The following is a 23461-nucleotide window of genomic DNA, read 5'->3' as shown; positions in this document are numbered from 1 at the left end:
GGAGAGTACCCCCCAACACTGTACTCGTTTGCCTATCCTTTTTTGGAAAGCTTCCAAGGAATGATGTCTGACACCATTAGAGTGTTTACATCTGCCATTCTTTTTCTAATTCTTCTCAAATCCTTGTTCTTTCAGGGAAAGGATCCATTTGCAGAGATGGGCCCGGATTTCTCTGAGGCAAGGAGGACTCTGTTGAATACCAGAGAGAGGCCCCCAGGTAAATAATAATGATGATGAGAGTTCTTCTCAACTTTTTGGAGAAAGCATTTGTGACCTAGAATCCTAAGGAGGGGAAATGTATTTTTACACAGCTTAAATGACGAAATGGGTTGAAATGTCTAAATGAAAGCCTCAAGTGAGGCTTTTTCTAAGGCCCACCTGTAGCTAGAGATGCACAGCTTCACCTCTGAGAGAAGCAGGCCCTCATGGCTTCCCACTTAACTTTGTCAGGTGACAGAAGGATGTTGGCGAGACCTCTTCATCTGCCTTTCCATGGAGGTGGAGCAGAAGCAGTGGCTGTGGAACCAGATCAGGTAGCGGGAAGGAGCCTTTGTGGGGAAGGGGCAGATGGTGGTGGTGGGGCAGCCAGACTGCTTTTCGGCCCAAAAGAATCTTCTCTCCTCCTCTTGACTCCTGTCAAAGCTGCCCTGAACAAAGTCTGAGCGTGCCAATCAAGGTTTATGTGTTGAGAATAAGGATCCTCACCTTGACTGGCCTTCAGAAGGTTGCTAGCATTATTTATCAGTTGTTGTTGTTGTTGTTGTTCAGTCATTTAGTCGTGTCCAACTCTTCGTGACCCCATGGACCAGAGCACACCAGGCTCTCCTGTCTTCCACTGTCAGTTTGGTCAGACTCATGTTGGTAGCTTTGAGAACACTGTCCAACCATCTCGTCCTCGGTCGTCCCCTTCTCCTTGTGCCCTCCATCTTTCCCAACATCAGGGTCTTTTCCAGGGAGTCTTCTCTTCTCATGAGGTGGCCAAAGTCTTGGAGCTTCAGCTTCAGGATCTGCCCTTCCAGTGAGCACTCAGGGCTGATTTCTTTAAGAATGGATAGGTTTGATCTTCTTGCAGTCCATGGGACTCTCAAGAGTCTCCTCCAGCACCATATTATCATATTATCTGTAGCTTCAGTTTAATTTACATCTTTATCTCTTAATGCTAAAATCGGCTGTTGGAAAACCATACAACAGAGTGGTGAGGATTCACCTAACAGCCACACCAGCTGCACAATGAGGCTATGCTCCCTCTGACCCCCTTCCCTGTGCCCCCATGTGCCCCTTGAAGTTGGCTTTAAGGCACCAGGAAGGTTCTGCCCCAGAACAGCAGACAGGGGGTCCTTCCATGGGGCAAACGAGAAGGCTTGCGCAGATAAAATGACCTGAAGACCACCATTTGGAGTTCCACTCTTCTCCAAAAGATTAATACCCATCATTAAAAGACACGATTGAGTACATTAAAATAATCTCACGTTTAATTAAAATATGCAGGAAAACAATCCCATTAAAACAACACAGCCATTGACAGGCAGTAAGCGACAGAGCAGCATGTAGTAGATAATCTGTATGCTGTCTAAGAGGAAGATTCTTTTTCATTTTAGGGTCCAGTGTGCTTTGAAGATGTAGCTCTCCGTTTCACAGACGAGGAGTGGGCGTTGCTGGATCCTGACCAGAAGACTCTGCATAAGGAAGTCATGGAGGAGAATCATGGGATCATGGACTCGCTTGGTAAGGCTCCCTGTTGGATCATAATATCAGTTTTGGAATTCGGTACGTACGGTATCTCTATGTAACAAACCTCCAATATTTTGACGGAGCTCAGCAGGACCACGTACAGCATATGGGATTCTAACACCCCCCCAAAGCACACCTTGAATGGAGAGTTATCTAATGTTTGTGAATATTCTTCCTCCAGTTACGCCTTTTTAAACAATGACCAGTTTGCTCTGAAGGAACCAGAACTGTTAAAATGTAGGCTTCAGAGTGGTGAGGGGTGGCTTAGGGAGCTGGGTATGTTTAGCTTGGAGAAGAGAAGGTTAAGGGGTGATATGATAGCCATGTTCAAATATATAAAAGGATGTCATATAGAGGAGGGTGAAAGGTTGTTTTCTGCTGCTCCAGAGAAGCGGACACGGGGCAATAGATTCAAACTACAAGAAAGAAGATTCCACCTAAACATTAGGAAGAACTTCCTGACAGTGAGAGCTGTTCGGCAGTGGAATTTGCTGCCAAGGAGTGTGGTGGAGTCTCCTTCTTTGGAGGTCTTTAAGCGGAGGCTTGACAGCCATCTGTCAGGAATGCTTTGATGGTGTTTCCTGCTTGGCAGGGGGTTGGACTGGATGGCCCTTGTTGTCTCTTCCAACTCTAGGATTCTATGGTTCTAGGGAAGCTGAAGTAGCTTCTGCCAGGATGTTTATTTATTTTGTTGCATCTGTCAGGTTTTTTTATTACCAAAAAAGGTGGGCTTCCATGACAGGGCCAAACAAACTCTATTTCAGAAAGAGCCAGGCTTTTTCAAACTAAGGTTACCAAAGATATGTCTGTTAATACCAGTTAACAAAGGTAACATACATACATACATATCCTTTATTTGACCGATAGTCAGAAAGAAAAACATTTCTCAATACAAAATTATAAAACTAAAAACATCAGAGGGGTACACAAATAAAATAGGACAGTACTACTGAACCTCATACAGATAACCCACATCGAGGCATTTGATTTTATGCTTCCGACACTTATTCAGCAGATATGCTACCTGCCTTTCTCTTAATCGAGAGCTAAACTGATATAAATATGGGGCTATGAGATATTGCCTTAAGTCGTTATAAAAGGGACAACTCAGTAGAATGTGTTCTGTGGATTCTACCTCTCCCAAAGCACAATGGCACGTTCTCTGATCATATGGAACTCCTCTAAATCTTCCCCTCAAAACCGCAAAGTCGAGAACGTTCAGTCTAGCCGCAGTGAGAAGTCTGCGGTATTCCACATAGTGGATATCTGCCAGGTAATGGGCTGGTGCAGCCCGATACACCTGCTCCCCCAGAAACATCCCAGGTTTCACGCGGGCTATGTCCTCGTGTCTGGCGATATCCCCCAATCTCTGAGCGATCACCGCTTTAGCATGGCTATAAGTCATGGACTCTATATAAAGGGAGAACAGTCCGCACTTCTGCACTTCCTCCACCATCTCCCCTTCCCATGGTGATTTGAAATTATCCCTCAGTATCAGGGTAACAAACCATGTAGGAAGACCTCACAACTAATTCCGTTCAGTTCTTCTTCTATCACAAGCATTCATTAGCATTGTTCAGTAATTTGGGGCACCATTTCTTCCTAATTATTTTCTCTCTTCATTGCAGGTGGCGATGAATTGGAAATTAGGAGCAAGAGAGAACAGGACAAAATCCACACAGTGAAAAAACCATATCAATATTTGGAGTGTGGAGAGAGTTTCAGGCAGAGCTCCCATTCCTCTTCCCATCAAAGAAACCCCATTGGACAGAAACCCTATCAGTGCTTGGAATGTGGAAGGAGCTTCAGTCGGAACTCCAATCTCACCTCCCATCAAATAATTCATACAGGGGAGAAAGCGTATCAGTGCTTGGAATGTGGAAAGAGATTCACCCATAAGAAAAATCTCACTTGCCATCAAAGAATTCATACCGGGGAGAATCCATACCAGTGCTTGGAATGCGGAAAGAGCTTCATTCGGAGGGAAAGTCTCACTTCCCACCAAAGAAATCATACAGGGGATAAACCGTATCAGTGCTTGGAATGTAGAAAGAGCTTCAACCAAAAGAAAAATCTCATTTCCCATCAAATAATTCATACAAGGGAGAAACCATATCAGTGTTTGGAATGTGGAAAGTGCTTCCGTAAGAGCTGCCATCTCACACCCCATCAAAGAATTCATACTGGAGAAAAGCCATATCAGTGCTTGGAATGTGGAAAGAGCTTCAGTCGGAAAGATAGTCTCAATTCCCACAAAAGAATTCATAGTGGGGAGGAGCCATATCAGTGCCTGGAATGTGGAAAAAGCTTCACCTGGAAGGAAAGTCTCAATTCCCACCAAAGACTTCATAGTGGGGAGGAACCATTTAAATGCTTGGAATGTGGAAACAGCTTCAGCTGTAAGAGAAATCTCACTCTCCATCAAACAATTCATACAGGGGAGAAACCGTATCAGTGCTTGGAATGTGGGAACACCTTCACCCAGAAGTTAAGTCTCATTTCCCACCATCTAATTCATACAGGGGAGAGACCATATCAGTGCTTGGAATGTGGGAAAAGCTTCAATAAGAGGGGCAATCTCACAGCCCATCAAAGAATTCATGCAAGGGGGAAACCATAGTAGGGATTGGAATATGGCAAGAGCTTCAGTAAGCACCAATCTCACTGTTGTTGTTGTTCAGTCGTGTCCGACTTTTCGTGGCCCCATGGACCAGAGCACACCAGGCACTCCTGTCTTCCACTGCCTCCCGCAGTTTGGTCAGACTCATGCCAGTCGCTTTGAGAACAGTGTCCAACCATCTTGTCCTCTGTCATCCCCTTCTCCTTGTGCCCTCCATCTTTCCCAACATCAGGGTCTTTTCCAGGGAGTCTTCTCTTCTCATGAGGTGGCCAAACCAACTTCAGGATCTGTCCTCCCAGTGAGCACTCAGGGCTGATTTCTTTAAGGATTTCTTTAAGGCTTGATCTTCTTGCACTCCACGGGACTCTCAAGAGTCACTACTGCCCACCTGAGAACTCAGTGCAGAGAAACCATCTATCAATGGCTGTGTATGAACTGTGAGGGTAGAGACTCCCGTCAGGCAGGCCCTCTTTCCACCTTCCTTGCCCCACCCTCTAGTCTTTGCTTCTCAATTAGTATTTTATTATTTTATGTACTGTGGCTTGCCGTTGTTTTATTGATTAGTTTAGAAATTATTTATTGTAATTAATGAGTGAATTTCTGTTTTACTTTTATATGTTGATATTATTTTATACTACTCTAATAATTGTTGAATGTTACTTTTTGATGTAGGTTGCTTATTTTAAAGCTATGTTTTATTATCACATTTTTGTATTGCATTAGATTGTTATAAGATGCAGATTTTTTGTTCCTTCTTCTAATAATAATAATAATATTAATAATTTTTTATTTATACCCTGCCCTTCCCTGCGAAACCGGGCTCAGGGCGGCTAACACCAATAAAATCACAACAAAAACACCCACTGCACCCAGAGGGGGAAGAGAGAGGAGACTCACCAGATCCCCGGAGGAGCCACCAAGGCAGCAGCCCTTGCGCAGGAGACACACCAAACATGCAGGAAGTGGCGAGGGAGAGGGAGCTTTGCTAGGCAGGATCTGGCCCCACCCCCTCCGTGATCTCCTCCCCCTCTAGGAATCAGGCTCAGCTCCTTTTAACCCTTGCAATGCCGAGCGGAGCAAGCTCGCCCCGTCCCTCTGGAAAGCAGGAGTCCCGGAGGAGCCCCGGGCATTGCGCACAGAGGAGAGGCTTCCTTGGGGGGTGGGGGGAGCCCCTGGCTGGGCTCTGAGCTGCTCCCTCCTTGGCCAGGAACGGGAGGAGGAGATGGGAGGGAAAAAGCTCTGCAGAAAGATAAAACAATAAAATTAAGGGGGGGGGGGAATTGCAATCGTACTTTAGAACAAACAAAAAGCTAAAATAGTGAAAGAAATGAAAATTAACACCAACTTTCTAAGCATCTGGAAATGTTTTCACTGGCCCCAAAGGTTGGCAGCGCCCGTGTAAAGATTTCTCATTGTGCAACAGCAGAACGCTCTCCCCCACTCCTCTCCCTCCCCCCAAATCCGCTCTGGGAGCCCCCCAACCCTTGAGAGCAGATGTGGGGGAGACACAAGGCACACTGGGAGGAAGGAGGGTGAGGCAGGGACGCCTCCTTGCACTAGTGCAAATCTTTTTGCTGGCACCCTAGTCAAATTACCACCCACTAGCTTTATTTGAGAAGTCCCGTCTCCCTTTCCGCAGATAACTTAATTGGTTTTAATACGCAGTAAGAACTACAACAGCCGAGGCCCTCGGAAAAGCCCCACTATCAGCACAATCCTCCGAGTGAGGGTGGACCCACTGGGCCAGCAAGACGAGGTCAATATTTCCCATTGAAGAAGAGCTGGAAACACTTTCCTCGTCCTGCCCTCACTGCCCTCCATCCAAATGCCCCTGGGGTTCATGGCCGGGCTCTTGTGTCCTGAAGTGCCCCTGGGACTGAGGGGGACTTGGCTGTGGTGGAAGGGGCTTCCCCTCTCCCTTTCCAGCAGATGACTCTTTCTCAGCTCCCCCCAGTTTCCCCATGAGGATTACAGGAAGTGCCTCCTTCACTCGTACCTTCAGCCATCCCCGCCACCAGGGTGGCAGTTTGCAGATTTATTTTGCCTTCTTTGGTTTTGTTATTTTATAATGTTTATGTGGTGGACGTGGTACTAGAGCAGGTTTCCTCAAACTCGGCCCTCCAGATGTTTTTGGCCTACAACTGCCATGATCCCTAGCTAGCAGGACCAGTGGTCAGGGATGATGGGAACTGTAGTCTCAAAACATCTGGAGGGCCGAGGTTGAGGAAGCCTGTATTGTATAATTTTTATGTGGTGGATGTGGTACTAGAAGGTGGGTAGGGAATATGAAGAATGGTAAACTTTACACATAGGGATCATTGTTTTCTGCCTATAGCCTTCCTCTTTAGCTATTTCACACATTAATTGCTTTATACAGGTGAAACTCGAAAAATTAGAATATCGTGTAAAGGTTAATTTCTTTCAGTAATTCAACTTAAAAGGTGAAACTAATATATGAGATAGACTCATGACATGCAAAGCGAGATATGCCAAGCCATTATTTGTTATAATTGTGAGGATTATGGCGCGCAGCTGATGAAAACCCCAATTTAACAATTTCAACTTTGGGGTTTTCATCAGCTGTGTGCCATAATCCTCACAATTATAACAAGCAAAGGCTTGCCATATCTCGCCTTGCATGTCATGAGTCTATCTCATATATTAAACTCAGGTAGCTAATGAAGACAATTGCTTACATAAATGGACTTTTCCACAATATTCTAATTTTTCGAGTTTCACCAGTATATGTTCCTCTTCTCTTTAATTCTCTCATATCACACAAACACTGCTTTTTATGCTCTGCTTTCCCCGTTCTCACACGTTTTCTTTCTGAGTTTATAAACTGTCGCCATTTGTATGCCCTGCTGTGATTTCAACACACATCTCCAATCCGCTTTGCTTGTGATCTTGGTTCTCCTGCTTGTTTCTGGTTCCACAAGCCTTGACTTCCAGGATCAGACCCAGAAGCGAGTCTTTAAGAACATAAGGGCTGGGGACATCCCCACCTGAAATGGTGGAGAGACACTGCCAGTTCATGCGCAGCGCAAGGGACCAGGCGTCCAACTTGGTCGAAGGCATGTTTTACTTGAATCAGCCCTTTGTTCAGGACCAGTAGCACAGGAATATTACTTTGTTTTTAACAAGACTCAGCAACATTGGAACACACTTCCTTGGGAGGTGCTGGACTCTCCTTCCTTGGAGGTTTTCAAGCGGAGGCTGGATGACCATCTGCCACGGATGCTTCAGCTGAGATTCCTGCATGGCCTCGGGTTGGACTGGATGACCCTTGGGGCCCCTTCCTGAGGAGACTGATGAGGTTTCGCTCCCAACCAGAAGTCAGGTGCTCCTCCACACCCAAGGAAGCTATTGTCCTTCCTCGCAAGGACATGAATAGGAATAGATGGATGCTCTACAGCACAGCTTTTGTTTCATTGTTATTCTAAATCGCAGAGAGAATTATCCCCCCCTCCTCTTTCCCCTCTCCCATTCTCGGGTTTTAGAAAGGGGTTTCCTGCTTCTTGCGAAGCCTTTTCCCTGCCAGCTGCTCCTCCTGTTCCTGGCCAAGGGAGGAAGCAGCTCCCTCAGAACACAACCCAGCCAGGAGGGTCCCCCCAAAATAAAGCCTCTCCTCCGAGTGTGCGCAATGCACGGGGCTCCTTCTGGGCTCCTGCCTCGGAGAGAGAAAGCGTGAGTTTGGTGCGCTCGGCTTTGCCAGAGTTAAAAGGTGCTGAGCTGGATTCCCGGAGAGAATAGGAATAAAGGCGGGAGGAGAGCAGCTCCTCCACAGCAAAAGCCCCTTCCTGCAAAGGGAGGCTGGCTTTTGTCTCTCTCTGCAAGTACTTCCTTGGCGGCGCCTCCCGGGATTTGGTGAGTCTCCTCTCTCTCCCCTCTTTTGGGTTCAATGGGGAGAAGGGGGGTCCCAGGACTGCATTGGGGGGGTGCATGCAAAAAAACCCCCTTTAATATATATAAAGATATGTAGTGAGAGGGAGAGCAACTCTTGAGGACTCCAGGGTTAGGACCCGCAATGTAGCCTAGTGTTCAAATTACACTCACTACGAGTGATTCACTTGTCCATAAGAGTTCTGATTCATTCCTTGACTGAAAATACTGAGAGAAAGGAGCAGCTAGGCAGATTCTTCATCCCACCTGGACATTTTGCATGGTAACTTTACTTTTAGGAGGGCGGGAGGCTTACTTCTTCTTCATTTTATTTGTTTGCTCGTTTCTTGAAGAAGGCTCAGAGTCTGGGCTGCGATAAATTCCAGCCCTGGTTCTTAACAAGACTCCTCCACGTTTGCTCAGGGAACTTTGTTCTTCCTGTGGCCATGTATCTGTTTCATAACAGAACAATGTATTTGCTTTGTAGGATTTGCAGACATAGGACAGACAGAACTGGGCAGAAGACCAAAAGATTCCTTCCGATCTCTTGGAGGCTTCCTGAGAGCCCAGATGGATGAGCTAGACTCAGCTGGCCCTGAAGCAGGAAAAGGTCATGTCATCAACACTGGGAACAGTGGGGCATTTTGGGAAAACTCTGTGCAGAAGATCCTGGGTGAGGAGGACACTCTCTGCTCAGATGTGCAGAGCCAGCAGTTCAGGGAGTTCTGCTACCAGGAGACTGAAGGACCTCGAGAAGTTTGCAGCCGACTTCACCACATTGACTGTCAGTGGCTAAAGCCAGAAAGGCACACGAAAGCTCAGATGCTGGACTTGGTGGTCTTGGAGCAGTTCCTGGCTGTCCTTCCACCGGAGATGGAGAGCTGGGTGAGGGAATGTGGAGCGGAGACCAGCTCCCAGGCGGTGGCCCTGGCCGAAGGTTTCCTCCTGAGTCAGGCAGAGGAGAGGAAGCAGGCAGATCAGCAGGTGAGAGAGTCTGTCCTCAGGATACTCCCAAGGGGCTCTGAACAGGAGGGAGAAAATCTCCAAAATGTTCTGCTAATGGCCCATCCTTTTTGGGGGGGAAGCATCCTAGAAATGATATCAGATACAGTACCCCTAAAGTTTTCCCTTTGTCATTCATTTTGTAATCCTGCTCCCCATTCTCTGTTTTGAATCTTTGTTCTATCAGGGGAAGGATCCTTTTGCAGAAAGGAGCCTGGGTTCCCCTGAGGCAGAGAAGACTCCGTTGGTCACCAGAGAGAGGTCACTGGGTAAGGTGGAAGGAACTTTTTCTCTGTTTGGTCACATTCTGTGGATTTTGAAACTAATCCATTGGTTCCTTTGCTCTTTTTTGGGGGGGGGGAGATTTGGGGCCAAGAGCCCAGAAAAGGAGAGATGTATTTTTGCACAACTAAATCATGAAATGGGCACAAACACTGAAATATATTCAGCACCGGAGACTTATTCTGAGGCCCATCTTAAGTGAGAGAGGCCCCGTTTCTCCTCTCAGAGAAGCATGAACTCATGACTTCCCACTTGTTTCTCGCAGGTGACAAAATGACACTGGCAGGATCTCCTCATGGTGGTGAAGGAGAAGCAGCGGCTGTGGTACCAGAGCAGGTAGGGAGAAGGAGCATTGTGGGGAAAGAGGGGAAGCCAGGCTGCCTTTCCGCCTGAATAAATGTCTCTCCTCCTCCCTTCGGCTTTTGTCAAAGTTGGCTGTCAAGAAGGGCTGAAACTGCCATTCTGAGAATAATGCACAGCAGACTCACGAAGAGTCGGACACGACTGAACGACTGAACAACAACAGACTCACCTTACCTCGCCTTCTGAATATCGCTAGCATTATTTATCAACCACTATATTTTATTCCTATGTTAATTGTTGAATGCTGAGATGGGCTTTGAAGCAGTTAAGAAACCCTACAAAACCGTTGCCAGGGTTCACCTAAGTGGCTCCATCAGTTGCACAATGATTCCCCGCTTTCCTCCCCTTGCTCCCAGGCACCCCTTGAAGTTGGCTTTAGGGCATCAGGAAAATCTCTCTTCCATCCAGAATAGTGCATGGGGAGAGTAGAGGCAAACAGGAATCCTTGTGCAGATGGAATGGTTTGAAGACCACCATGTGGGATTCCACAACTAGATTCAGACCCATCGTTAAGAGACAATGAAGAATTTGATTAAGACCTTAAAAAAGCACCCATAACTCAACTGTGCAGCAAAACAATCCCATTAAAACAACACCATAATTAATAGGCAGGAAACAAGAGAGCAATAGGAATGCAGACTTGGAGAGTTGGAAGGGATCCCAAGGGTCATCTCGTCCAACCTTCTGCAATGCAATAATTTCAACAAAAGCATCCATGACAGAGGGCCATCCATGCTCTGCTTAACAACCTCCAAGGAAGGACAACCCGTCACCTTCTGAGGGAGTTGGTTCCTCTGTTGAATAGTTCTTACCTGCATGAAGTTCTTCCTCATGTTTAGCATGTAGCTTTTTTCTTGTAACTTGGATCCATTGGTTTGCAGAGCAGGAGAAAAGAAGCTTTCTCCATCTTGTTCCCTCTTCCATCTTGTTCCTTGATCCATCTTCCATGTGGCAGCCCTTCACATATTTGAAGATGGCTATCCTATCTCCTCTCAGTCTCTTTTTTACCAGGCTAAACAAATTAAGTTTCTTCAAGCATTCCTCATAAGGCTTGGTTTTCAGACACCCCGCTCTGCACACATTCCAGCTTGTCAAGTTCTTTCTGAAATTGTGGTGCCCATAACTGGACAAAGGATTCCAGGTGTGGTCTGACCAGGGCAGAACGGAGCAGGACTATTACTTTCCTTGATCTGGACAGTAGATTTCTGGTGGATGCAGCCTAAATTGATATTAGCTTTTTTGCTCCTGCATCACACTGTCATCTCATGTTAAGCTCGTGGTCTACTAAGACCAGTGCTTTTTTCTGGGGGGACGCAGGAGTACACACACCCCTAAACATTTTGTGAATCTAAGTTTGGCCTCATTGAAGGGCAATATTTCAATATGAGTAGGGAAATGAGAGTACCCCTAAACATTTTTTAAATAAAAAAGCACTGAGTAAGACCCCCTAGATCCTTTTCACAGGTGCTACCAGTAAGCCAGATATTCCCCATCTTATATTTCACAAAATCATAGAATTACCTTATCCAGCTTCACCACAAAAGTATCATGGGGGACACTGTCAAAAGCCTTATTGAAATCAAGATATATCACGTCCACAGCATTCCCCTGATCCACCAAGATTGTAATCCTGTCAAAAAAAAAATGAGATTTGTCTGGCAAGTCTTGTTTTTGAGAAACCCATGCTATATCTTAGTAATCACAGCATCCTTTTCTATTAAGTGCTCCCAGACTGTTTAATCATCTGTTCTAGGAATTTCCCAAAGTACTGATGTGAAGTGCACTAGTCAGTGGTTACGGTACCTGTGTGGAAGATAATCTTTATTGTGTCTAAAAGGAATATACTTTTCTTTTTCTTGTAGGGTTCAGTTTGCTTTGAAGATGTAGCTGTTCATTTCACAGATGAGGAGTGGGCGTTGCTGGATCCTGACCAGAGAGCTCTGCATAAGGAAGTCATGGAGGAGAATCGTGGGATCATGGACTCTCTAAGTAAGGCCTCCTGTTGGAACACAACATCTCTATTGAAATTATTTACATGATGAACCTCTAATATTTTGGTGTACTTCCTACAGCACCTGGGATTCTAACACGCCAACACAGCTCATCTTGATTGGAGTGCTATCTACTGTTTCCTACTTTGAATATTCTTCCTCCATTGATGCCTTATTAAACCATGATCAGGCTGGTGTGAACTGGCCAGGCTTTTTAAAATCTTGGTTTTGAGTTGGAGTAGCTTCTGTCAGGTTATTTGATTTTGCTTGTTTCCATTTTTGTTTCACCAAAGAGATGAATGACCTTGGAGGTGCTGCGGAATCCGTGATTGTGCTAAACAAAATCCATTGAAGAAAAGAGTCTGGCTTTTCAAATCTCAGGTTCTGATATTTTGACTTTGCATTTCTTCTTGAAACTAGAATCAGTTTCTCTCTTTGTTGCAGGTGTTGATGAATTGGAAAATAAGAATAAGGGAGGGCCCCACAAAATCCACATGAAGAGGAAGCCATTTAAATATTCGGGACATGGGAATTTCAGCCAGAGCTTCCACTCCACTTCCCATCTAAGAAATCTCTCGGGGAAGAAAATCTATCTGTGTTCGGAATGTGGAAAGAACTTCTGTCGGAAATCCCACCTCACTTACCATCAAGTAACTCACAGCAGGGAGAAACCATTTAAGTGCCAAGAATGTGGAAAGAGCTTCAGTCAGAAGAGAAGTCTCACTTCCCATCAAAGAATTCATACAGGAGAGAAACCATATCACTGCTTAGAATGTGGAAAGAGTTTCAGCTGGAAGAAAAGACTCACTTCGCATCAAAGAATTCACACAGGGGAGAAACGATATCATTGCCTCGCATGTGGAAAGAGCTTCAGAACTAGGGCCCATTTCACAGTCCATCAAAGAATTCATACTGGTGAGAAACCATATCATTGTTTGGAATGTGGAAAGAGCTTCAGTCGGAAGGATAGTCTCACTTCTCATCAAAGAACTCATACTGGGGAGAAACCATCTCAGTGCTTGGAATGTGGAAGGAGCTTCACTCAGAGCGCAGGTCTCAGGTCCCATCAAAGAATTCATACTGGAGAGAAACCATATCAATGCTTGGAATGTGGAAAGAACTTCAGTCATAGGGCTGCTCTCACTTCCCATCAAATAACTCACAGTGGGGAGAAACCTTATCAGTGCACGGAATGTGGAAAAAGCTTCAGTCGGAAGGATAGTCTCACTCTCCATCAAAGGATTCATACAGGGGAGAAACCATATCAATGCTGGGAGTGTGGAAAGAGGTTCAATTGGAAGAAAACGTTCACTTCCCACCAAAGAATTCATACAGGAGAAAATCCATATCCGTGCTTAGAATGTGGAAAAAGCTTAAGCTGCAAGAATAGTCTCACTTCACATCAAAGGATTCATACAGGGGAGAAACCGTATCAGTGCATGGAATGTGGAAAGAGCTTCATTCAGAGTTCCAATCTCACTTCCCATCAAATGACTCACAGTGGCGAGAAACCATTTAAATGCTTGGAATGTGGAAAAAGCTTCAATTCCAAGAGAACTCTCACTTCCCATCAAAGAGTCCATATGGGGGAGAAAACATATCCATGCTTGGAATGTGGAAAGGGCTTCAGCCGCCGTGCCAATCTAATGTTCCATCAAAGAACTCACAGCGGAGAGAATCAAAGAGTTATAGGATCATAGGATTGTAGAATTGAAGGGACTCTGCGGGAATCTCCTCTATGACAGATAGGTATTCAACCTCTGCTTTAAAAACTCAAAGGAAGGAGAACCCACCACCTTCTGATGGAGTCCGTTGCATAGCTGAATACATCTTACCTGCAGAAAGCCCTTCCTGATATTTAGTATTTGTCTCGTTTCTTGGAACTTGAATCCATTGGTTTGTGTCCTACCATCCAGAGCAGGAGAAAACAAGCTTTCTCCATGTTCCATATGACAGCCTATTAGATATTTGAAGGTGGACATCATATCTCTTCTCAGTTTCCTCTTTTGTAGGCCAAGCATATCCAGATCCCTCAACTGTGCCTCATAAGACTCTTGATCACCTCGGTCACTCTCCTCTGCCCATGTTCCAGATTGTCCATATCTTCTCAAATCATGGTGCCCCGAACTGGATACAGGACTTTAGGTGTCCTGTGATGAAGGCAGAATAGAGCAGTTCTATTACCATAAAACCAAAGACATGACTGCTGAGATTCTCTTTTTAAATATATATATATATAATTTTTATTGTTTTTATATACAGTAAATACATTGAGAAAAACTTTCGCATTTATTTTTCCATTCATTTAACATTTTGGCCTTTTAGGGCCGTGGCTTCCCTCAAACCCTCCACATGATTTTCTAATTTCTATTACTTTATACTATACTTCTTAACTCAATCATTGCTTTAAATCATCATATCCAACTTAATCACTATAATTTCATATTTACAACGACATTTCTTCGATAATCTACAAAGCTTCTTGCAATCCTATCAACGTATTTAATTGAATACCACCGTATTTTAAATAATTCGTAAATTTATTTTTTTATAAAGAATTTATTGGTTTTTACAAAACAAAGAACAACATAACACATACACAAACACAAACACAAACACAAACCCAACAATCAAACCATAATAAAAACAAATACAAATCACACCAATAATTCTTTTTCTTGTTTACACAAAAAAAACTTTTCTTGTTCGAATCAATACTAGGTGACTTCCCCCGTTTTCTCTCCTTTGGTTCCAATTCTAATTTTACTTTAGTAACTTCTCATCTCTAAAATTAAATCATTCAAAAATCAAAACTAAACATACTTCTTAAAATCTAGTTTTTACTCCAAAATATTCTATCACTTCTTAGCTTGAATCAAATCTATTCCAAATATAACTTCATAATAATTAATAATAAAACTACATAACACAACATATTACTTCTTGTATCAAATCATGCACCTTCTTTTTTCACTTAGACTGCTGCTAATAAAGAAATTCAGATATCTCTTCTCTAGTTCAAAAGCTTAAAATCTTAACACACCGGCTTCAGGGTACCATAATAAACCATCCTAATTTTATTTAATGTATTTCACCCTATCCCTTTTCTAACCATTTTCTTTCGCCATCTCGGGGTCTCCCCGCAGACATTTCTCCATCTTACACCAAAACCATTTTTCAGAATCTCCTCTTTTCTTATAAGTCCACAGTTCCAGACGTAGTCCATAACAGTCCTTACAGGGAGCATCAGGGTACACAGATCATCACCTTCCAGCATCTCCGCTTCAAAATTCCGTTCATCTTCTAATTGTAGATATATAAATCTTTTCCCCATCATTCCTGGGCTCTCACCCCAGAAATTGGATATAAATTGTTTTCTAATCCTGGGTCTCTCACCCCAACAGGATTTTTCATCTTCTTGGAGTTGCCAAAGCATTGTACTTTGTACTTCAATAATTCCCTTAAGTTCCCTGCCAAGGTTTTCTTCCATTTTAACAATGTTCTGAATAGTCTTTCTTGTGGGATATAAATTGTCATCCTGATTCAGCAAAATTAATTTCTGGTTCAGCAATTCTAAATTCAAAAAAATAATCCTTTGTTCGTGAGTCAGTCCAGAGTCTAAAACCAGCTTGAAAACGAAACCCAACATGGTAGAAGTGGGCATAGGGTATCAGATTTCAGTACTTTTCCATCTCAGTTACAGATCTCCGCAGCCATTTTCCCTGGAGTCAGGGCGAAAAGATTACATTCTATCCACTTCAGGAAGAAATATTTCCACCAACTTAAGTCCCCCCAAAGGGGTCTAACTGATCTCACTTGTCAGATTCAGAACATTGTATCCACCACTGCAACAGCAGTCGCCATCAAAAGCAGTTACTTTCTCTCCACACAAAGGGAAAAAAACGGGCTTCCTTTCCATCGTGGCTCCCGGAGCGCCAAATGTCAAAAATAAGTCCAATTGTTAACGTACTCACGGCCAACGGGCTTCTTCTGTTTTCCTCCTGACAGGTAGAACAATCTCGCTCATCGCGAGCGGCAGCCGCTGCTTCGCCGGTCCGGTTGGGGCATGCCTCCACAGCCCGGCGCCGTGGTCCCTTCACCCCCACTCCCCCTTTACAGGGAACGGGGGAAGGGTTCGGTGCCATAGCGGGCTCGCTGGAGAGCCCATGCCGCGGGATGCTCGACCCGCGGTTTAGCGGAGCCCTGCTTTGCGGTAGCGGGGCTCCTACCCCCGGGCAGGCTTGAGTCGCTTCGCTGCCGAAGCGACCCACAACCGCCCGCGATGGCGTCCTCGCCGGAAGTCAATAATTCGTAAATTTAGTCCAGTCTTTGATGAATTTCTGGTCCCGCTGTTCTCGGTTTCTTCCCGTCATTTTATCCAATTCCACATACTCCAGTAATTTCACTGCCTATTCTTAACTTGTCAATGTTTCTTCTTGTTTCCATTTTTGTGCTATTAAGATTTTCGCCGCAGTTACTGCATATTGGAAAAGTTTAAAGTCTCTCTTTTTAATGTCTGTACCAGTAATGCCCAGTAAGAAGGCTTCTGGGTTTTTTTTTATAGCAAACGTATATTTCAACATTTTCTTCATTTCATTATAAATCATATCCCAGAAGCCTCTCACCTTCTTACATGCCCACCACATCTGATTAAAGGTACCTTCCTTTTCCTTACATTTCCAACACTTGTTATCAACCTTATACATTTTCGCTAATCTGACCATTGTAATGTACCATCTATACATTATCTGCAAGACATTTTATTTTAATGGACAGCTGAGATTCTCACCAAGCCTCTACCAAGAGGCAGCTTTGAGTCAAGTTGGGATTCTGGGTGGTTTATTCTATTGTGTATCCAGTTTTTGTATTTACCTGAGGAGTTTCTGAAAAAAATTCAGCCAAATATCACTGGCAAGCTTCAGGCAAGTTATTGCATGAAGGGAGAGGAGAGGGAGAGAATATTATGTGGCACAAGGGATAAATCCCTGTGGACCTGTGAGCGCATTTCCAGATACTTAGAAAGTGGATGTGAATTTTAATTTCTTTCAGTATTCTAGCTTTTTGTATGTTCTAAAGTATGGTTGTAGATTTTTATTGATTTTCTTGATTTATCTTTTTGTAAACCACCTTGAGATTTTTGTGTGTTTTTTTACACTCAGGCAGGGTAATGAAATAAATAAAAGTAAAAATATATTTTGAATTTTGAGAGAGTGATTGGGGGTTGACAGGAAAGAGGCTTATAGCAACAAATAAATAATGGGACTATAACGAGGATGTGAAAATGAGAAGAGTATAACTAATTCAGTTAAAGATTTTGAAATTAAAATATATTGGAGCAAACAGAAGTTAAGATGTAAAAAAACCAGAAGAGGAAGTTGAGGGAAATAACAGGGGGGGGGGATTTGGGAATTGTATTATATATGTGTGTGTGTTTGTGTGTGTGTGTGTAGATAGATAGATTGATATGATATGATATGAAATTTTGATGTTTAAAATGCAAAATCTAATAAAAATATTTTTTGAAAAAGGAAAGAGGGTTTATAGCTATGTTGTGGAGCAGAAAGCCTGCATCTGATGTGGAAAGAACACTTTAGATCAGGTCTGGGGTGCCCAAATGTTTTTTTCAAAAAGGGCCAAATTTGATGAAGTGAAAATGCATTGAGCTGAGTTTTTTTTAAAAAAGGATTTTACCCCAAAACATATACTGCCGCCACAGGGGCTGGAATAAATCGACCGGCGGGCCAGGTGTCCTGGCACCCACAAAGAATTCCCCGGGTGAGCCTGTGCAGGTGCCCCCCCCCACTCTGAGCATTCTCCACCCCACCCCCACCCGTCCTCTTCTACTGTTCTTTATTTCAGATTCAGTAAAGTAAATAAATACATTGATCAACAAATACTCATAGGATTGCAATAGGCTGAAAGCAGCCTAAGGATGAACATGATCATTAAACGGAATTATTCCAAAACATTCCTAAAAATACCCATCTGTCCATGACCTGTTACTGTACTGTACTTAGATTTATACTGTTGGGTGTTGTGGGGGGGGGGTCTTCTCCTTTGGCGATCACTCCTAGCCGAGGAAGATTGTCTTCCATGAACACGGTCTAAACCAGGCACCCCCAAACTTGGCCCTCCAGATGTTTTGGCACTACAACTCCCATCATCCCTAGCTAACAGGACCAGTGGTCAGGGATGATGGGAATTATAGTCCAAAACATCTGGAGGGCCGAGTTTGGGGATGCCTGGTCTAAACAGTGAATCTCAACTGTGAGACCATGGGGGGGGGGGAGAGAAACACCCCTAAACCCTAGGAATTAATATATGGTCTGGTTTTGATTGTTTGTGAAAGGAGAAATACAAGCTGCAGATTCTAACAAGGGGTCCCCCCTGCTTCTTGCAGAGCCCTTTCCCCTGCCAGCTGCTGCTCCTCCTGTTTCTAGCCAAGGGAGGGAGCAGCTGAGAGCCCAGCCAGGAGGGCCCCCCCCCCCATAAAGTCTCTCCTCCGAGTGTGCGCAATGCACAGATTTCCTGCTTCGGAGAGAGAAAGCGCAGAGAGGGGTGAGCTTGGTGCGCTCGGATTTGCAAGGGTTAAAGGAGCGGAGCTGGATTCCTAGAGAGGAGAGGAAATTAGGTTCCGGGTGGGGGGAAGGTCCTCCAGCGCATCAGCCCCTCCCTGAAAGGGGAGCAGGGTGGGTCTTGGGGTTTTCTCTTGCGCAAGCGCTTCCTTGGTGGCGCCTCCGGTGAGTCCCTTCTCTCTTCTCTCTTCTTTGGGTGCATTGGGGGGAAAGGGGGATGCATTTGGGGGGGGGCGTTCAGATCATGCATTCATGTCAAGGGTCCTGCCCCCCCCTTTTCCCTCTCTGCAGATCCAGGGGTGGGAGGAGTCTGCGACTCTGTCTTTCCTTTGTATCCCTGCGCCGCTTGCCACTTTGCAGAGGACCAGGAGAAAAGGCGTGCAAATATTTATGAATCAGTCCCGTTGGTGAACAGAGGATGTAGCCAGACGGAGACAGTCAGACATAAAATATAAACAAGAAATAAAGGAGAAAATCCGACCTAGGTTCTCAGATGGAAGGTGGAGGGCAGAGAAAAGAAAGTGCCTCTTCATGCGGCGCAGAGTGAAACCTATGGAACTCCCTCCTGCAGGAGCCAGAGATGGCCACTAGCCGAGATGGCTTGAAAAAGAGGACGGAGGAGGAGAGGGCGATGGGGGGCTCCCAGCCCGGAGGGCCATGCTCTGCCCTCCTCAGTCCTAGACAGGGATGCTTCTGAAGCCCAGTTGAAGGAAAACCACAGGAAGATGCTCTTGGGCTCCGATCCTGCTGATGGGCTTCCTAGAAGAAGCCCCTGCTCAGCCCCTGTAAGAACAGGAGGGGGGGACTCAATAGGGGCCCCTTTGGCCTGATCCTGCAGGTCTCGTCTTCAGTTCTGATGCTGAGTTCCTTCAGATGCAAGCGAATCCTCTGTTTTCCTTCAGTTAGAAGTATAGCTCTGCGCCCCCCCCCCCCCATTTTCACCAGAAGGGGTGTGATCCAGACTCTTGGATGATACATGTGTCCCTGTTCAGACATGCAGCCTCTCAGGTGCCCAGAGGATCTTCTGAGATGGAACAGAAAGCCCTGCTGAGAACCCCTGGAGGCCTCACCACCCAAGGATTCCAAAGCAGGAGGCCCAGCTGGGAAGGAAGGGAACCTGAGATGGGGGTGGAGATGAAAGGGGCAGCCCCCCCCCCCGAGTGCTGAGAGTTACTGGGAGACCCTCTCCGAACCAGTTACAATTCAAGATTTCCCTGGCTAGAAGTGCACATTCTTAAAACACTTTTTTTTTTTAAGTGGGGATCCAGCTTCTTCTGCCTGGTGTATAATTCCCAGGCAAAAATATTGAATTGCTCAAACACTCTTAATGGGGTATCACCTAGGAACTCTCAGCATCCTTAACAAACTACAGTTCCCAGGATTCTTTGGAGGAAGTCAGGGCTCTTGGAAATGCTCTGATCCTGCTTTGCAAACACAGTCCAGGCAGGGCATGGGTCTCTGTGTGTTGTCTTTTCCTCTCCCATATGAAATAGCCTTTTTATTGGGTTTTATAAGCAAGGGTCATAGGAGTAATAAACGATACAAATAAATAGATGGAGTCTTTTCGTGCCATCTCCAGATCACAAAAATACTATAATAAATTTGCAGGCAAATCCACAACATATGCTGTGTTCTGAAGAATCTGAAGAAGTGTGATAGATAGATAATACTTTATTCAGCTATAAGCCCACAAGGTAAAACAAATCAATAAATAAAAACAGCATTTTACATTGTAAAATATCAACTAAAATATTTCAACGCATAATCTCCTTCGCATTACTTACAATCTCTAGATGTACCGTATTATGGCCTTAAAGGTAAAGATGGAGCATAGAGTTTACTAGGTTTTTAATAGTCATGAAGCATTCCATGAAGTCTTTTATATGAAAGAACTGAAATCAGGAATCTGGCAACCTGTAATGTTCTATCTGAAGAAGTGTGCATGCACACGAAAGCTCATACCAAGAACAAACTTAGTTGGTCTCTAAGGTGCTACTGGAAGGAATTTTTTAATTTAATTTTGTTTTGACTATGGCAGACCAACACGACTACCTATCTGTAACTGGAACATATGCTGAATTATTGGTGGTCAGTGCACGAGTTCCTGGTTGGTGAATGGGTTTAAACAAAACCAGAAAAAGGGGAACTGGAGAGAGCAGAGTTAACTGTCATCAACACATGGCCAAATGCCTAATCAGGAGCCCTTGTTGAATGAGGAAGAGCGAATTTCCCCTTATGTTAACAATAAAACAGTACAGTGGTACCTCGGGTTACAGACGCTTCAGGTTACAGACTCCATTAACCCACAAATAGTACCTCTGGTTAAGAACTTTGCTTCAGGATGAGAACAGAAATCGGGCGGTGGCAGCAGGAGGCCCCATTAGCTAAAGTGGTGCTTCAGGTTAAGAACGGACCTCGGAACGAATTAAGTACATAACCAGAGATACCAACCACTGTATAAAGTGTCAGTCTATGCATGAACATGGGAGGAGCGTTCAAAGTGAAGATTTGAGTTCAAATTTAGACCATATCTCCTCTCAAGTCCAGCTCCTTCAACCCTTCCTCCTAAGGCTTGGTTTCCAGACCCTTGATCATCTTGGTTTCCCTCTTCTGCACATGTCCCAGCTTGTCCACATCCTTCTTATATTGTGACCAGGGAAGAAGAGAGTGAGACAGTTACTTCCCTTGTTCTGGCCAGGTCCTCCCAAGAATCCCAGTGCTTCCCTGCTGGTGAGGACCAGATCCAAGATAGATGATCCCCTTGTTGCTTCTTCCACCTTCTGGGAAATGAAATCTTGCGAATGTTGGAGATTCCACGTGTTTGAAAATGAGACAGAAGCAAGAAAGAAATGTGCACTGAAGTGAGGGTAGAGCAGCACTTGAGGACCCCAGGGTTGGAACCCCCTTTCTAGCCTAGTGTCCAAATTACACTCTGTACAAATGACTCACTTGTTACAGCTTTGACAGGGTTCGTAGACTGAAAATACTGAAAGGCAGGAGCAACCAGGCTCATTCATAGCACAGAAATCCCTTCAGTTGCCTGCACATTTTGCATGGTAACTTTCCCTCTAGGAGGGCTAGAGGCTTACTTCTCCTTCTTGCCTGTTTGCTTGTTGAAGAAAACTAAGAATCTGAGCTGTGAGGGGGTACAGGCCTTGTTCCTAGCAAGACTCAACCGTGCTTGCTCTGGGGACATTTTTTCTTCTCCTGACAGTGTACGGATTTTATAACAAAACAATGTATTTGCTTTGTAGGATTTGGTAGCACCTCTCATAAGGACAGACGGAACTTGGCAGAAGACCAAAGGATTCTTTGGATTCTTGGAGGCTTCCTGAGAGCCCAGATGGATGAACAAGACTCAGCTGGCCCTGAAGCAGGAAGCGGCCATGCCATCAAAACTGAGAGCAGTGAAGGATTCTGGGAAAACTCTGTGCAGAAGATCCTGAGTGAGGAGGACACCGTTTGCTCAGATATGAAGAGCAAGCAGTTCAGGCAGTTGTGCAACCAGGAGGCCAAAGTACCCCGAGAAGTTTGCAGAAGACTCTACAACCTTGACTGTCAGTGGCTGAAGCCAGAAAGGCACACGAAAGCTGAGATGCTGGACCTGGTGATCTTGGAGCAGTTCCTGGCTGTCCTTCCTCCAGAGATGGAGAACTGGGTGAGGGAATGTGGAGCAGAGACCAGTTCTCAGGCGGTGGCCCTGGCTGAAGGTTTCCTCCTGAGTCAGGCAGAGGAGAGGAAGCAGGTGGAGAAGCAGGTGAGAGGGACTTTCCTCTGGATACTCCCAAGGGGCTCTGAACAGGAGGGAGAGTATACCCAAATTCTCTCCTAATGATCCACATTTTTTGTGGCTGGGGGGAACATCCTAGGAATGATCTCTTATACCCTGAAGTATTTGCCACTGTCAATCCTTTCTGAAGCCTCCCCATTCTCTGTTTTGAATCCTTGTTGCTCTTTCAGGAAAAGGATCTGTTTGCAGAAATGGACATTGATTCCTTTGAGACAGAGAGGATTCCATTCGACACCAAACATAGGCCAATGGGTAAGGAGGAATGGTGTCTGCTGGTTCTTTTAATCTTAGATTAAAATATAAAATGGGTACAAACATCTTGCATGCACTCAGCAGGTGGCGCTGTGGTCTAAACTACCGAGCATCTTGGACTTGCCAACATCAAGGTCAGCAGTTCGAATCCTCACAACGGAGTGAGCTCCCGTTGCTCTATCCCAACTTCTGCCAACCTAGAATTTCAAAAGCACACCAGTGGAAGTAGATAAATAGGTACCACTCCGGCTGGAAGGTGAATGGCGTTTCCGTGCACTCTGGCTTCTGTCACAGTGTCGTGTTGCGCCAGAAGCATTTTAGTCCTGCTGGCCACATGACCTGGAAAGCTGTCTTTGGACAAATGCTGGCTACCTCGGCCTGAAAGCGAGATGAGCGCCGCAACCCCATAGTCGCCTCTGACTGGACTGTACCATCCAGGGGTCCTTTGCCTTTACCTTTTCCTACTATTTCTTGGGTCCATCTGTGGTTAGAGATGCACTGCTTTGCCTCTGAGGAAAGCATGGACTCATGGTCTCCCACTTCCCTTTATTTCTCGCAGGGGACAGAAGGATGCCAGCAAGACCTCCTCATCCATCTTTCCATGGTAGCAGAGAGGAAGCCGTGGCTGTAGGACCAGACGAGGTAAGGGAAGGAGTATTGTGGGGGAAGGAGCAGTCAGGGTTCCTCTGAGGCTGAGGAAATCTCTCTTCCTGCTCTGTCTTATTGCTATATTGATGGTGGAATGCTAGTACCGGTATATGTTGGGAAGCAGATAGGACACCATAGAAAAAAGTTGCCCAAACATTTTTTTTAAAGGACTGAGTTATGCCATAAAATTATATATAAATGGAAAGATAATTTAATGAAGAATGTAATGCAATAACTTTTATGTAGGATTATTTATTACAACAGCAGTCATAAAGAAGAAATATGAAACACACAGAAAAAAATGAGATATACAGGTTAAATTGCC

At 44.9% G+C, this 23461-nt stretch overlaps 1 protein-coding gene and 1 long non-coding RNA gene across 2 annotated transcripts; both read left to right on the top strand.

The window, feature by feature from the left end:
• Positions 1-139: 139 nt before the first annotated feature.
• LOC117056204 lies at positions 140-1636 on the top strand. Its single transcript, XR_004427704.1, has 3 exons — positions 140-217; positions 451-533; positions 1599-1636. It is a non-coding gene; the product is annotated as an uncharacterized LOC117056204 (long non-coding RNA).
• Positions 1637-1691: 55 nt separating this feature from the next.
• LOC117055479 (zinc finger protein 850-like) lies at positions 1692-13571 on the top strand. Its single transcript, XM_033165014.1, has 6 exons — positions 1692-1725; positions 3360-3539; positions 3750-4350; positions 6017-6074; positions 9423-9504; positions 12316-13571. Exons 1-6 carry the CDS (start codon positions 1692-1694, stop codon positions 13569-13571), a joined length of 2211 nt encoding a protein of 736 aa, XP_033020905.1.
• The last annotated feature ends 9890 nt before the right edge of the window (positions 13572-23461 follow it).

The sequence above is a fragment of the Lacerta agilis genome, chromosome 12, assembly GCF_009819535.1.
Source record: "Lacerta agilis isolate rLacAgi1 chromosome 12, rLacAgi1.pri, whole genome shotgun sequence".
In the NCBI taxonomy this organism is placed as follows: domain Eukaryota; kingdom Metazoa; phylum Chordata; class Lepidosauria; order Squamata; family Lacertidae; genus Lacerta; species Lacerta agilis.
Note: the sequence above shows the minus strand (reverse complement) of the source record. Positions and strands in the feature narration are given on the sequence as shown.